The sequence below is a fragment of the Dicentrarchus labrax genome, unplaced genomic scaffold (genome assembly GCF_905237075.1).
Source record: "Dicentrarchus labrax unplaced genomic scaffold, dlabrax2021, whole genome shotgun sequence".
Taxonomy (NCBI): Eukaryota; Metazoa; Chordata; class Actinopteri; family Moronidae; genus Dicentrarchus; species Dicentrarchus labrax.
In genome coordinates this window covers 3613086-3626292 of record NW_026136704.1, presented here as the reverse complement: position 1 = coordinate 3626292, position 13207 = coordinate 3613086, and the positions used below count along the sequence as shown (strand labels likewise).

The 13207-nt window shown below is 40.5% G+C and overlaps 3 protein-coding genes across 10 annotated transcripts in view; 2 read left to right on the top strand and 1 right to left on the bottom strand.

Moving 5' to 3' along the window:
* The window catches only part of LOC127362358 (gap junction delta-2 protein-like), a 678509-nt gene that overhangs the window by 101588 nt on the left and 563714 nt on the right, over positions 1–13207 (top strand).
* The window catches only part of LOC127362369 (uncharacterized), a 384160-nt gene that overhangs the window by 12065 nt on the left and 358888 nt on the right, over positions 1–13207 (top strand). The window lies entirely within an intron of this gene.
* The window catches only part of msi2b (musashi RNA-binding protein 2b), a 295771-nt gene that overhangs the window by 11097 nt on the left and 271467 nt on the right, over positions 1–13207 (bottom strand). For 4 of the 8 annotated variants that reach the window (XM_051397988.1, XM_051397987.1, XM_051397990.1 and 1 more), the window contains exons 12-13: positions 7637–7834; positions 3687–3841 (exon numbers count right to left, since the gene is read on the bottom strand). In XM_051397988.1, coding sequence (XP_051253948.1) covers positions 3687–3841; positions 7637–7834 — 353 coding nt within the window. The remainder of the gene's footprint in view (positions 1–3686; positions 3842–7636; positions 7835–13207) is intronic. The other 4 variants (XM_051397991.1, XM_051397992.1, XM_051397995.1 and 1 more) reach the window with 1 other exon arrangement.

The following is a 13207-nucleotide window of genomic DNA, read 5'->3' as shown; positions in this document are numbered from 1 at the left end:
TTGTCCATTAAAGGATAAGGCTGGTGACTCAATATATCATTAAATCCCATTTAAAATCAAAACCAACAATGAATAGAGCTTTCTAAAGCCTGATATATCTTATTCCTCTGTGCCATAGAGCTTCACTGTTGTCCAAAAATGATTAAAAACAAATTAAAGGCGGGGTCAGCCACTCTGCAGAAAGAAAGTTGATTGTCCACCAAAATATATAAAGATGGTATAACTAAAAAATCTAAGTTTGGTTTTAATGAGTTATTTGAAACTATAAAAAGAGGGCGTCACGCAATGATTGACAGCTGAGCCCTGCTTGCGATTGAGTCAGCCGGGCATATGGGCAGGACCTTGATACCACGGCCAATCACTACCGTGCAGACTCTGGCTCCAAGTGGTGAAAGATGGCACCAGCTGTATCCCATTTTGGCTTAATTTTTGTACAGTGGGAGGAAGTGGAGACGTGACGTCATTCTTCATATGTCTATGGTTGAGTCTTTGTGAACCAAACAATGTGGCCCGGACACAATGTGACACAACAGGTGGTTTTTGTGCTCACAGGGAATGTGACTCAATCAACTATCTTTCTCTAGAATGACTGAACCCACCTTTAGTGAACCATTGCACTTGGTGACTGGTTCTTTCATTAGAATGAACATACACAGTTTTTTCTCAGTCCCACAGACACTGTAATGTTGCTGGCAATACTCATTAGAGCACAACATTTGTATAAATGTATTGTATTAAGATTAATCCTCTGTTTTGTCACACACCTCTGCATCTCCAAACAGATGCACAAGGTACCCCTTAGCGTCTGAGTGTAAAGTGCCAGAAAGTCAGCATCAGCAAGTTATAAGGGTGGATGGATGGGTCAAACAAACAGAGGACTTTCACCCAGAAGACCGGGTTTCATGTCCCTTTTGAAACCAAAAGTACGTTTTAAGTTGCATAAAATTATGTATGTGACTTGTGTCACTTAACATTTTTATTTGGGCTCAAACCATGATCTTTTTCTAAACCTAACCAAGTAGTTTTGTTAACCACACTGCCACCATTTCACAACATTTACCACATGTTGAAAAGGAGTCTCATACAGACGCTTAAAGGGTACCTTGTACTTCTATCTGAGAAAGCGAGTGGCGTGACAAAACAGGATCAGTATTTGACTACCTGGGATGAGAATGTGTTGATAATGCACAGATGAGTAAGTGGATAAATGGAAGAGAAGGTGAAAGCAGTGCTCTTCAGTAGATTTGTAATGCACAGAAATCTGTGTCAGGTCACCATTATCAGCGTAATTGTAAATCTCAATAGTCAAATAAAATTATGTTCAGGTTTTCTATTCAACTGATATAGACTATGTTACAAACTGTTGGAGGCTAATTTTAAATAAGTCTGATTATTCATTGAGCTAAAGGTGTTGAAACAATCGAACAGTAACTTAATAAATTAACTAAACAAGTACTGTTTTAAAGCCATGACAAACCTATGTTACATATATTTCCTTATATTGTATGGACAATATGCTCCATTTAAGCTGCAGTAGGTAACCTTTATAAAAATAACTTTGTGTCATATTTGCTGAAACTTTTACTATATCCTGGCAGTAGAGCATGAGACCGAGCCAAGACCGATCTGGCTCCTCCTAGTGCTCCTAATGGAATTTGCAAAAATCCACCAGGCCTGAACGAAAAACAACCAATCAGAGCCAAGAAAAAATATGTATATGTTTGTATAAAAATGACTTACTGCAGATTTAATGTAGCAAAGAAGCTCCAGACAAATTCATGTACAGTTCTCTCAACAGTCTAGGAATTTGCTAAGGAATTCAAACTCTCATAACGTAGTATTCATGACATGTGTGAACCAAAAAGCAGGTGGTCAAACACACAAAAGGCCTTGTTAACCTTAGCGTACTGTTGAACAGAAGATCAAAACAGGTAAAAGTGATATTGTGCTTTAGTCAACAGCTCTTGTTAGCCTTTGGTTTACCAGCTTTCAACTTCGGCTGATGGCATCAGCTGGCCAGACATCAAAATGCACAAAGAAACCTTCTCATAACAGTATTTTGCTTAGGGCTTATTACAATATTTGTAACTGATATTATTTTCTGTAGGGGACTCCCAGCTAGAGAGATTAGAACTTAAAATACTGACGTTCTACAAAGGTACGGTTTGAGAAATGTTACAAGAATGATAGAAGGGCCTTTGTTTGGACAAAGTTGGACTTGGACCAGTGCCATCAGAGAGGTGGTGATATTATTATAATAAATCAGCAGAGAAAGTTTTAGTGTGAAAAACAGAAAAGGGACAATATTCAACACTTGTCTGACTCCCAAGTCGTCAAATACTGCAGCTTGGTCAGCGGCTATCTGCTTCAAAATATAGCCATAGGTATCCCTCTAGTGTCATGAACGCAATCGAACACAGGACTTTAAGCCAGGGGACCACTGTTTGATTCCTGTGTAAAACCAAAGGTACAGCTGAATTAAGTTTTTACTTACTTTAAAATTACATATATGATTTGTGTCACGTAACATACTTGTTTTAGCCCAAACTATGATCTTTTTCTAGTCCTAACCAGGTCATTTTGTTGCCTAATCCTAACCATACTGCCACAGTTTCACATCATTAACTACCTGTTAAAAAGGCGTCTCATGCAGAAGGGTAATGGGCACCTCGTAATACACAGAGGATTTAAATTTAAAACAATTTTACGTGTGTAAAATCTAGGAGGATCTATTGGCAGAAATGGGATATAATACTCCTATTTTCATATGTGTATAATCACTAAATAAGAATCATTGTGCTTTTGTTACCTTAGAATGAAACGTTTTTATCTACAGACGCTGCAGGTTTCCTTCCATGGAGTCTGCTATGTTGAACCACCATGTTTCGACAGTATGAGCTACTATCTACAACTAGTATTTGGTTTGTCCATTCTGAGCGAATGGACAAACCAAATACTAGTTGTAGATAGGTCCTTTTGTGAGTTTTGCAGCCACAGCGTTTCTACACACTTAACCATCCTGTTCTCATTTCCAAGTCATCAAATACAGATAGCGGTGGCTATATCACTGCTAGATGCTACATAATTCTACACACTGGTCCTTTAGGTAACATACGTAAGTTTACTTAAGTAATGTACTTAAGTTACGTCAGGTACATAACTCAAGTAGTTTTCGTGCCTAAACCTAACCAACCATTTCACACCACATAAGCAAGTCTAACCAAACATTGCATATTTATTATTCCTAACTTCACCAGACATTATTTTTGCTAACTAGAACTCCGAGCCCTGTGTGTCCAGAAATGCCGTGAGAGGGATACCTGCAGTGTCATATTTTGAAGCGGAGGGCCACCGACGATGTTGAAATATTATTGAAGCTAACCTTGAACCCTGACCTTTCATCAACAAGACATTTCAGAGTGAAGTATTAGTGGACTACTGGTAGGCAAACATTTTAAAGCAGAAGTGAAAGTGATTGCACAATGTATGACAAAATTATTGATTCAAGAAGTGGAAAATTGAAGTGATTTCACCTAGCTATTTCCTGTCACATTCTTCTCTAATCAGTAGTGAAATAAGGAGAAGATGAAGGTGAGGAATGAGTTTAGCCACAAGGAGTTTGTGGAGAAATGTCATGAAGTGGATGATGATGATGATAATGATGATGAAAAAATAGATATACTTACTGCAATGCTGTGGCTGAAGCCAGAGCCTGGCTGAGGGCTAGTGGCACTGATGTAGTTGCCCACACCAGAGTCCTGACTGGTGGTTCCATAGAGGTCAGCTACAGGGCCAGGACTGTTGGCACCAGGAAAGGCTCCAGGCCGGGTTGGATTGGTTCCTGTTGAGGAAAGACAAGGAGAGAGGTTTGTCAGAGAAACTCTAACACAACGGGCACTTAGAGATGGAAGCTGACTATGACCTGGCACACATCAAGATACTTTATTTCACACAATCTTAATGCTTCAGTAATGATTTGGAGAGAATATTTGAGTTCTTCTCATGAACATGATAAAATGCAACGCATTATGTATGAAAGTAGCAGAGAAGCATCTTTCTGTTCACCAGTAAGTCATATTCCCTTCTATCAGGAGATCAGTTCAAGATTTTAGCATTTTGAAAAAAAGGCTGTGCTCATTGGCAGTGTTCACTTCCAGTGCATGAAAGAGTTAAACCAAGAAGAAAGCATAGAGGGCTTTTCAGATTGGAAAACAACAACCACCTGCAGAGGTCTCACAAGACTGCACAGTAGAAAGCAAAGCAGTCTACTCTGAATCAAGTGGCAAGCAGCAAAACGTTGACATGGTTCTAAGTTTTTCCAGGTTTGACATCAAACTATTACAGTGCACGAAAATGGGCATCTACCCCAACCACTGGCACATGTATTGCGAGGCTCTAATTTCTGAGCATTGGCTTGTTCCCTCAATGCCCTCAGTCACTTTGAAGATGGTCCAAAGATGTGCCTTTTAACTGTTATTAAAGTTATAAATGTCTAAATAAAATATTAAATGCCTTTTTAACCCTTTAAAGGTCCAGTGTGTAGCACGTAGTGGCATCTAGCCATGTAGTTGCAGACTGCAACTCCCTCGCTTTACCCTTCACTTCCAAGGAAGAATTATGAATGCCCCCATCTACAGCTAGTGTTTGGTTTTTGCCTTCTAGGCTACTGTAGAAACATGATGGTTCAACATGACGGACTCTGTGGAAGAGGACCCACTTCCTCTGTAGATATAAATGGCTCATTCTAAGGTAACAAAAACAAAACGATTCCTATAATCAGGTGATTATACACTAATGAGAAGTGTGAACATTCCAATTTCAACCAATAATATCATAACATCCATCCATCAATCAATTTTTCAACTTTGGTGACACAGTGCTAAAATTAATTCGTTAGCTAGCTAGCAACAGCATGGCTGCCTGTTGGAGGGGAGTGCTTCATGGTAGTTTCTCCCTTGGAAGGGGAGGGCGAAGTGAAGGAGTTGTGATATGCAACTACACCGCTAGATGACACTACATCCTACACACTGGAACTTTAAACATCAGGAGTGGATTAGGATGAGCAGTTTTGTGCTGCTTGGCGTGGCTGGTCTCGGCCTCTGTCCAAAATAGACCAGCTGCGTATTGTTCGCGGAGCAGATAAGAGAACTGCTTCTTGGACGCTTCTGAAATGCACTGCAGTGCCTCTGGTGGAAGCACCAGCATTGTCTAGAACGGCAGTGAACAGCTGCAGTGGCTGCGTCATGGCCGGAACGCATTGCAGCTATGCCTGGTGGAATCAAGCAATTAGAGTCCAAGTGTCCAGAGTGGCATTGTATAGAATAATCAAGTGTATATTATTCTATACAAGATGTTCCCATAATTACAGCTTACAGCTTTTTTCCACATCACACAAATGTAAATAAAAAACAACAAATTGCCTCACCTTCAGCCTCTCATTGGTATTCCCTGCTTTGCACTACAGAACCCTCAGACAGTTTATAAATGCCTGGCAGAGATTACACCAGGGAATTGGGCACAACACCCCTCATCTAATCAACACCTGTCACTAGTAGAGCCTCTACACTTCACCACACCAACACCCCTATCCCCCCAAAAACTCCCCCAGCTCCTTCTCCAGCCTCTTTTAAATATATGATTGGTGATTATCTTCCCCAAAGTGCTTGGGATATTGGACCTAGCCTGCTGCCTGACAGGCAGGAAATTACACAGGGTGTCCTGGGTAATGTGCGCTAAAAGATTGCAGGGGTGAGTCACATTTTTTGGACTCACTTCACCAGCAGGGGAGTAATACTGACGAAGGAAAGAACTGCAGACCACCACCCATATTGTGTTTCCCCGTTTGAGTCGTGTTAGAGAAGTAAAGCATATTACACTATATACTGTAGTATATGTTAGGGAGAGAGATATTAAGCAGTGCTCCTATTCTACAAACGAGTAAAACAACTGTCAGCCTGTTCTTACTCCTAATTCGTCAAATACGACAGCTTGGTCAGTGTCCCTGTGCTCCAACCTTGGACACTGTAGGTACCCCCTTTACACTCACTATACAGCGGCGTTATAGAGTGGAGGTTCTTTCCTCACAAGAAGAGATGACACAAAGCTGCCAGGAGTCATTTTTCATTAATTAATTGTTTACAGCTGACTTTAACTGTTTGTCACTTAAACTGGTGAAAGAGGGTTAACACTGGCTAAAAATGAGGATGGTAGCTATATGTTTTGTATAATGCTGTTTGCTAATGATAAATAGTCGAAGCATAAGGAATCCCTACATTTTGGCAACCTCAGTGTCTTAACTCAGTCACAATCACATTGAACACACTTTTCACTTGCATATGCAGCGGAATGCATTTACTGTTTGACTGTGTTAGCAAAACCTGAACAAGATGACATCGTAATGGTAGGATTTGCTGTATTGAATTACACTGGATTTAGCAAGGTGTTCCTAATAATCTTGCAACTCATCTTTCATCATGGTCAGCTGGGTGCGGCTCACCTGGCACCACTCCACTCCACTTTTGCAAAACAAAACAAAAAATACATGATACTTGGAATACCTGTAGCTTCTCATGAACACCAGCAACTGTCACAACCAGCTGTTCTTTCACAGTTTTCATTCAGTACATGCTCAAGTGATATACTCACTCATCATTACACATCCCTTGGATCAGTGGTCCGCAATCTTTTTGCTTAAGGGACCCTTTCTTTTTTTTAAATGACAACCATGACTAAGTGACATGTCTTATGGAGATTTTTTTTTTAAAACTTCATCCGGGATGATATTTCAGAAACCTTTAATGCAACTCTCGATTTGTATTATGTTTGTCTATATTTTTAACAATAATACATAATGAAAAGGCGTCTTTTTTGACAAGCTCTGTGTTTAAATTTTTCTAATGCAGGAAAAAGCTGTTTATTAGAGAATGGAGGCTTAATATAGCTTAAGTTATCTAAGTTCTCTGAGACCCCTCAAAATTAAGATGGCCTTGCGACCCTCAAGTCAGCTTTGGTCCCGACCCCGAGGTTGGGAGCCACTCCTCTGGATCCTCAAATTTCTTAGGAAATTACTAGTTACAAAAAGATATCCTCATTTGTCTCTTGTTTAAATAAATGGGGCTATTTGGGAACTGATGTAACTATGAGCCTACTTTAAACATATACAACTTGGGTCCTAAATCTCAAAAAGCCTCCATTGGTAAATGTTTGCACTAGATTTTCCACTCCTTCTATTTTGTGCTCCATTCCTAGAATATTAACGCAGCACAAGAGATGCTTACTGACAGATCAGCTTTTAACTGGGGAGGGTAGTATTTATCCATTTGATAACCAGTCCAGGTACAGCTCAGAAACAAGAACTGTGCTATTGTGACAATACTCCAAACATTCAGCCTTTGAAAACAAGTGATAATGACAAAACAACAGAAATCGAATGAACAATTCTCCAAAGGCAATGCCACGAAAAGCATGCACTGCATATTCTGGGCAAATTGCCAGCGCTGTCAAACAGTCATGCTTCACTGCTTTATCATCACCTTCCACATTCCTTCTGTCTCTTTCTCAAACTCTTGATGACTTGTGTTGTATGTGAGTCTACATGCATGTGTAGGAGGAGCAGACACATGGAGGAAATACACACCTGGGCTCTTAAAAGGGTCCGGGCTTTGCAGGTGGTGCTGGAGGGAGGTGGGAGAGTTGCAGGCCGAGCTGGCATGCTCACTGGGTAGGATTTGAGCAGCCGCCTGGGCCCCCAGGGAGCCATAGTCAGCCAGGGAGTAGGGCGCCCGCACGTCTCCGCTGGCCCCGGCCACGGAATACAACCCATAATCAGGGAACCCTGGGAGACAGGGGAGGGAGGAGGAGGAGGAGGAGGGGAGGGTATGGGACTCCATCATTGACTTTTATCATAACCTTGATTTTCCTTGAACAACTAAATTTATGTCCTAGTCTCTGTGTGTTGATGTCTTCCTGTTGTTTCCCCTGTCAAATCTGACTACTGCGTTGTGATCCACAAAAACATCATTCAAAAACTTATTGAGAAAAAAAAAGAATACACACCAGTTGACAACTACCTACAGTGATGTTTCAAAAGCATCATTAAAAAAAAATTGTACTAGAAACCAGCCAGAACCAACTGTACAAACAATCCCATCAAGCACCACTGAGGACGTCACTGCAATTGAGCTCATGTGCAATATACAACCAAGGAATCATAGTGTCATGATGAACCAGCACCAAAAAACACATAATTGAATTATATTTAACTTTCAGAAAAACGTTAACTGAACTGCAGTCAGTGTCCTGTTGCCCGCACTCACGAGTGAGCAACATCCTGGGCATGGGCCAAAAGTGACATATACTAGACTGAACCGTGGAAAATAAATTCATTTCAATAAATCATATTTAGAATAATGTTACTATCTGCAATGTTCCTATATTTTATTCGGACCATTAAGTCCATGCAACTAACTAGCTTAAGTTTACAAATCACCCCATCAGCCAACACCACGAAGCAACCAAGACACAACCCCAGCTAAGCTTAGGCTAACTTACAATTAGTTGGATACCCCTGCCTTGTATCCATCGACATATTTAAAGATGGATGACATGTCAGCTCTCCAAAAGTGAAGCCAAAACATCTGGATCGCCCTCGGTGGCTGACTGCAATATTGGTCATAAAACCTGCTGCCTCCATGTCAGCAGATGGGACAAACTAAATAATCAAAGTACACGTCAAATACATTTTTCTAAAATATGATTTCTGGGATTTTAGGTAGTTTCCTATCACGCTGATGTATGTTCAAGTGTTCATTTTTGGTTTTAATTAGCTATTTGAAGCTATAAAAAGGGGATTTCACATCATGATTGACAGCTGAGCCCTGCTCGACACTGAGTTGGCTGGGCGTATGGGCGGGACTTCAATACCTCGGCACCAACCATGATCATTACTGCCTAGACTCTGGCTCCGAGTGGGGAAAGATGGCAGAATATCCAGGATATTTTGGCTTCAGTGGTTACAGTGGGAGTGGAGGGGTAACATCCATATTTTATATGGCTACATTTGAATCACTCTTGGCTAGTAGGAAGCAATTGTTCTTCACAACATTACTTGTTAGCTAAAATCAACACTGTCATGATACATAAGTTTATATCATGGATCACATTGGCTTGTGAAGTAATTGCAAACCAACCTAATAACATTTAATGTATTTTGTTAGTGATAATGTTAGCAAGCAAACAAGCTAAGCTTAAGTAACCTGCAACAAAGTAACCTGCAAAAACACCAAGCCAGTCAATTTACCAGGCAGACCAGCCCAGGTACTCAAGACAGTATTCTGCTACGGTACATTAGCTAGCTAGCAAGCAAGCTAACATTAGCCAGCTAAAACTCCAATATATTCCACAAGCTGTACAGTAATGTTAGCTTTGACTTTGGACTTTGTGTCGGTACAAGCCGTTCACAAATTGGCAATAAAAAGTAATTAATACATAAAATAAAATGCTCCTGAATCTATTGCACCCTTATCAAGTCAACTCAAATGAACTTTTTCTCCTCTATGCAATAATGAGATACACTGCAACAGTCCATTAAAACGCTCCAATTAATTCAGAACGCTGCAGCACGAGTACTGACAGGAACTAGAAAAAGAGATCACATCTCTCCTGTACTAGCTTCTCTGCACTGGCTCCCTGTAAAATTTAGAATAGAATTTAAAATCCTCCTCCTCACCTATAAAGCTCTTCATGGTCAGGCCCCTTCATATCTTAAAGAGCTCATAGTACCCTATTACCCCACTAGAACACTACGTTCTCTGAATGCTGGGCTACTTGTGGTTCCTATAGTCTCTAAAAGTAGAACAGGAGCCAGAGCCTTCAGTTACCAAGCTCCTCTCCTGTGGAACCAGCTTCCTGTTGTGGTTCGGGAGGCAGACACCCTCTCCACATTCAAGAGTAGGCTTAAGACATTCCTCTTTGATAAAGCTTATAGTTAGGGCTGGATCAGGTGAGTCCTGAACCATCCCTTAGTTATGCTGCTATAGGCCTAGACTATCGGGGGATTTCCCATGGTGCACTGAGCTCCTCTCTTCCTCTCTCTTTCTGCACTCATTCATGTTCCATTAATGCATGTTACTAATTTCACTTCTTCCCCAGAGTTCTTGTGCTTTCTCGTCTCACAGGTTCTTATCGATCCTGGTGGAGCCTCCTGCCATGGTCCTGTAAGATTGCCATTGCCAATACTGTTGTTGCTGTGCACCTGTCTGTCTGTCTGTCTGTCTGTCTGTCTGTCTGTCTCTCTCTCTCTCTCACCCCAACTGGTCGAGACAGACGACCACCCACCTAGAGCCGAAGGATCTGTCCTAGGTTTCTGCCTTTTAACAGGCAGTGTTTCCTTGCCCTTGTCGCCAAGTGCTTGCTCATGGTGGTACTGTTGGGTCTCTGTAAATAATGTTATAAAGAGTTCGGTCTAGACCTGCTCTATTTGAAAAGTGTCCTGAGATAACTTCTGTTATGAATTGGCGCTATACAAATAAAATTGAATTGAATTGAATTGAACAGTCACTGGGCAAAAGGTATTGCTGAAAGACCTTTTACTAAAGCAAAATAAGAAAATGATAATTAAGAAGGATCAATAATTTAGGTCTGGCTGTGCTCATAAATCAATAAGAATAACCCAGAAAATTCATATTAATTTTGAATGCGACACTGACAGGTTTGCGAGATAGATGCAGAGAAGTTGAAAAGGGCTAATAATTAAAGGGCTTCTACTAGGGCATTGTTTCAATACATTAAAAAGTGGTGTAATGTCTCACAAGGGAATGTTACTGAAGTATATTGTTTTGAGTCTAGAAGCTTAACATTGTGAACTGTTAAATTATTATTGATTATCATAATTTTACTAATATTTTTTATTGCCTTTAATCGAAAGTGACAGCTGAAGAGTGACAGGAAAGGCGTGGAACTCGAACCAAGGGGGACTGCAGCAAGGACTCAGCCTTGGTACATGGCTCTACCAGGTGAGCTATACGGGCACCCCAAATTGCTCCAATTATTATTTTGTGCCCTAAAATGACGCTAAAATGTTCTCACTATATGAGTACGGGCCTTGAATATCTCTATCATGATCTTAAATTACTGAATTAATTCCCTTAATCAGTGAATGCCTCCTTTTTCAGCAAGGAAACACACATACACACACTCACACAGACTAATGGTGTTCGCACAGTTTTTGGATCTCCTCACTAATTAGAAGGTATCCCGACCCATTCTGTTGTCTTTCAGCTCTCTAATTATAATCTGTAACAACAAACAAATGAAGACCTGTACTGAGGTCCAGGGCCTCTGTCTGCTCTCTCAATGAAATAATTGTAGACAAAGAGAGGAAAACACAACCACTACTAACAGATACACACTGCTGTGTTGATGTTGCCTCACTTAAAAAACTGTAAAGCACTCAACTGACATCTTCCACCTTTAAGAAGAGTATGGGCCTCTTGGTTATGATTCGGAGCAGATTTTCTGTCTGCTTATATTGTCGAACAAGGCAGGAAATGAAAAATATGAGCTTCAAGGCAATTTAAGTTGTAGATAAAATGAACCACAATACTGAATTATCCACCGCAGTACAACATGCAAAAAATTGTGTCACCTGTTAAATTGTAACAGGAAAAAGTCATAATATTTGTTTGCTGATGTAAGGAAAAGGTGATTGACATTTAAAAAGACCTTACATGCAGGAACTGTGTGTGTGTGTGTGTGTGTGTGTGTGTGTGTGTATGTATATGTAGGTGTGTGTGTGTGTGTGTGTGTGTGTGTGTGTGTGTGTGTGTGTGTGTTAATGGTAGTGGTTGTGGATATCACCAACCTTGGAAATAACAGCATGCACAATCACTTGCCTGGGACGAAACTTTCATGGGGTGGGGATGGGGCAGGAGTGTGTGTGTGTGATGCTGTTCCAGGTGCACACATGAGCACACTCACCAGTGTCTGTGACTACACAAATCCCCCTCCTTGTAAAATTCAGCATTTTCAGTTACACTCCTCTCTCTTCCTCTCGAAAGATGTATCACACACACTTCACAATTACCACTGGGATTTAACAATCTGCAATTAGCTTCATTTCCTGTGATCATTTTTAAAAAGAAGGGGCCCTTTTCTATTTCTGCCTTGTGGTGGCCTTCTTCAAGCTGAATCCCTAATTAACATAAAGAGCACTTCTTTTCAGCCTAATATGGAAGCTCATAAATAATCCAGAATGAATGGCAGCTCATTTAGTTCCCAGATAAGACATCACAAAGATATCTAATAGAGTGTATATCCTCCAGGTCCTTTCCTCCCCTCAGATAGTTTTTAATTTGTCATTGTCTTATACGTTTTTATATGCAAATTTACACAACAAATACACACACCACTGACAACATCTAACTGTTAAAGACAGGAATGTGTGAACATACTGTGTATGCAGAAAGTTCACAGACGAGCAAACAAAACTTTAACAGGAACACACGCATAATTTATCACACTCTTTGGACTAAACAAACAACTATTTGTTGACTGTTAATTTGTAAACTTTCTGTATATTATATCGTATATGTTGTATTTTAATAAGTTATGATTTTGTACGGTTGCTTCCTTGGCCAAGTCTCTCTTGTAAAAGAGATTTTGGATCTCAATGGGACTCCCTGGTAAGATAAAAGTAAAATAAAAAAATCAAGTAGCAGTCTGGTAAGGAGCAGACACTGTCACATGTAAAGAGGGAGAAAGGAAAAGGGAGAAAGGTAATTGTTAGTTTAAAGTAATATTTGTGGTGGTGGTGAGGTGCAGAAAAGGGGATGCCAGTGTGACTTTCTTTTTGTGACAGGAAAGGGGGGCAGAGATAGGGGATGACATGCAGCAAAGGGTCGCGGGTCGGATTTGAACCCTGGACCGCAGCAAGGAGTCGGTATATGGTCGCCAGCTCTACCAGGCAAGCTAACCGGGCACCACCAGTGTAATTTTTGACAGCAGAATTCCTCCCTAATTTAGAGCTCATTTCAGCTTTCTATTGTAGTACTTTTCATATCTCGCTGTACACTTGTTACTTATGTTCAAGAACCAACACGTTTTCACTCCCAGCTTGTCAAATACTGCAGTTTGGCCAGTGCCTCAAAATATATTACTGTAAGTATACCTTAGTTATTTCTGGACTGGAATATGTAATGTAGACAATGAT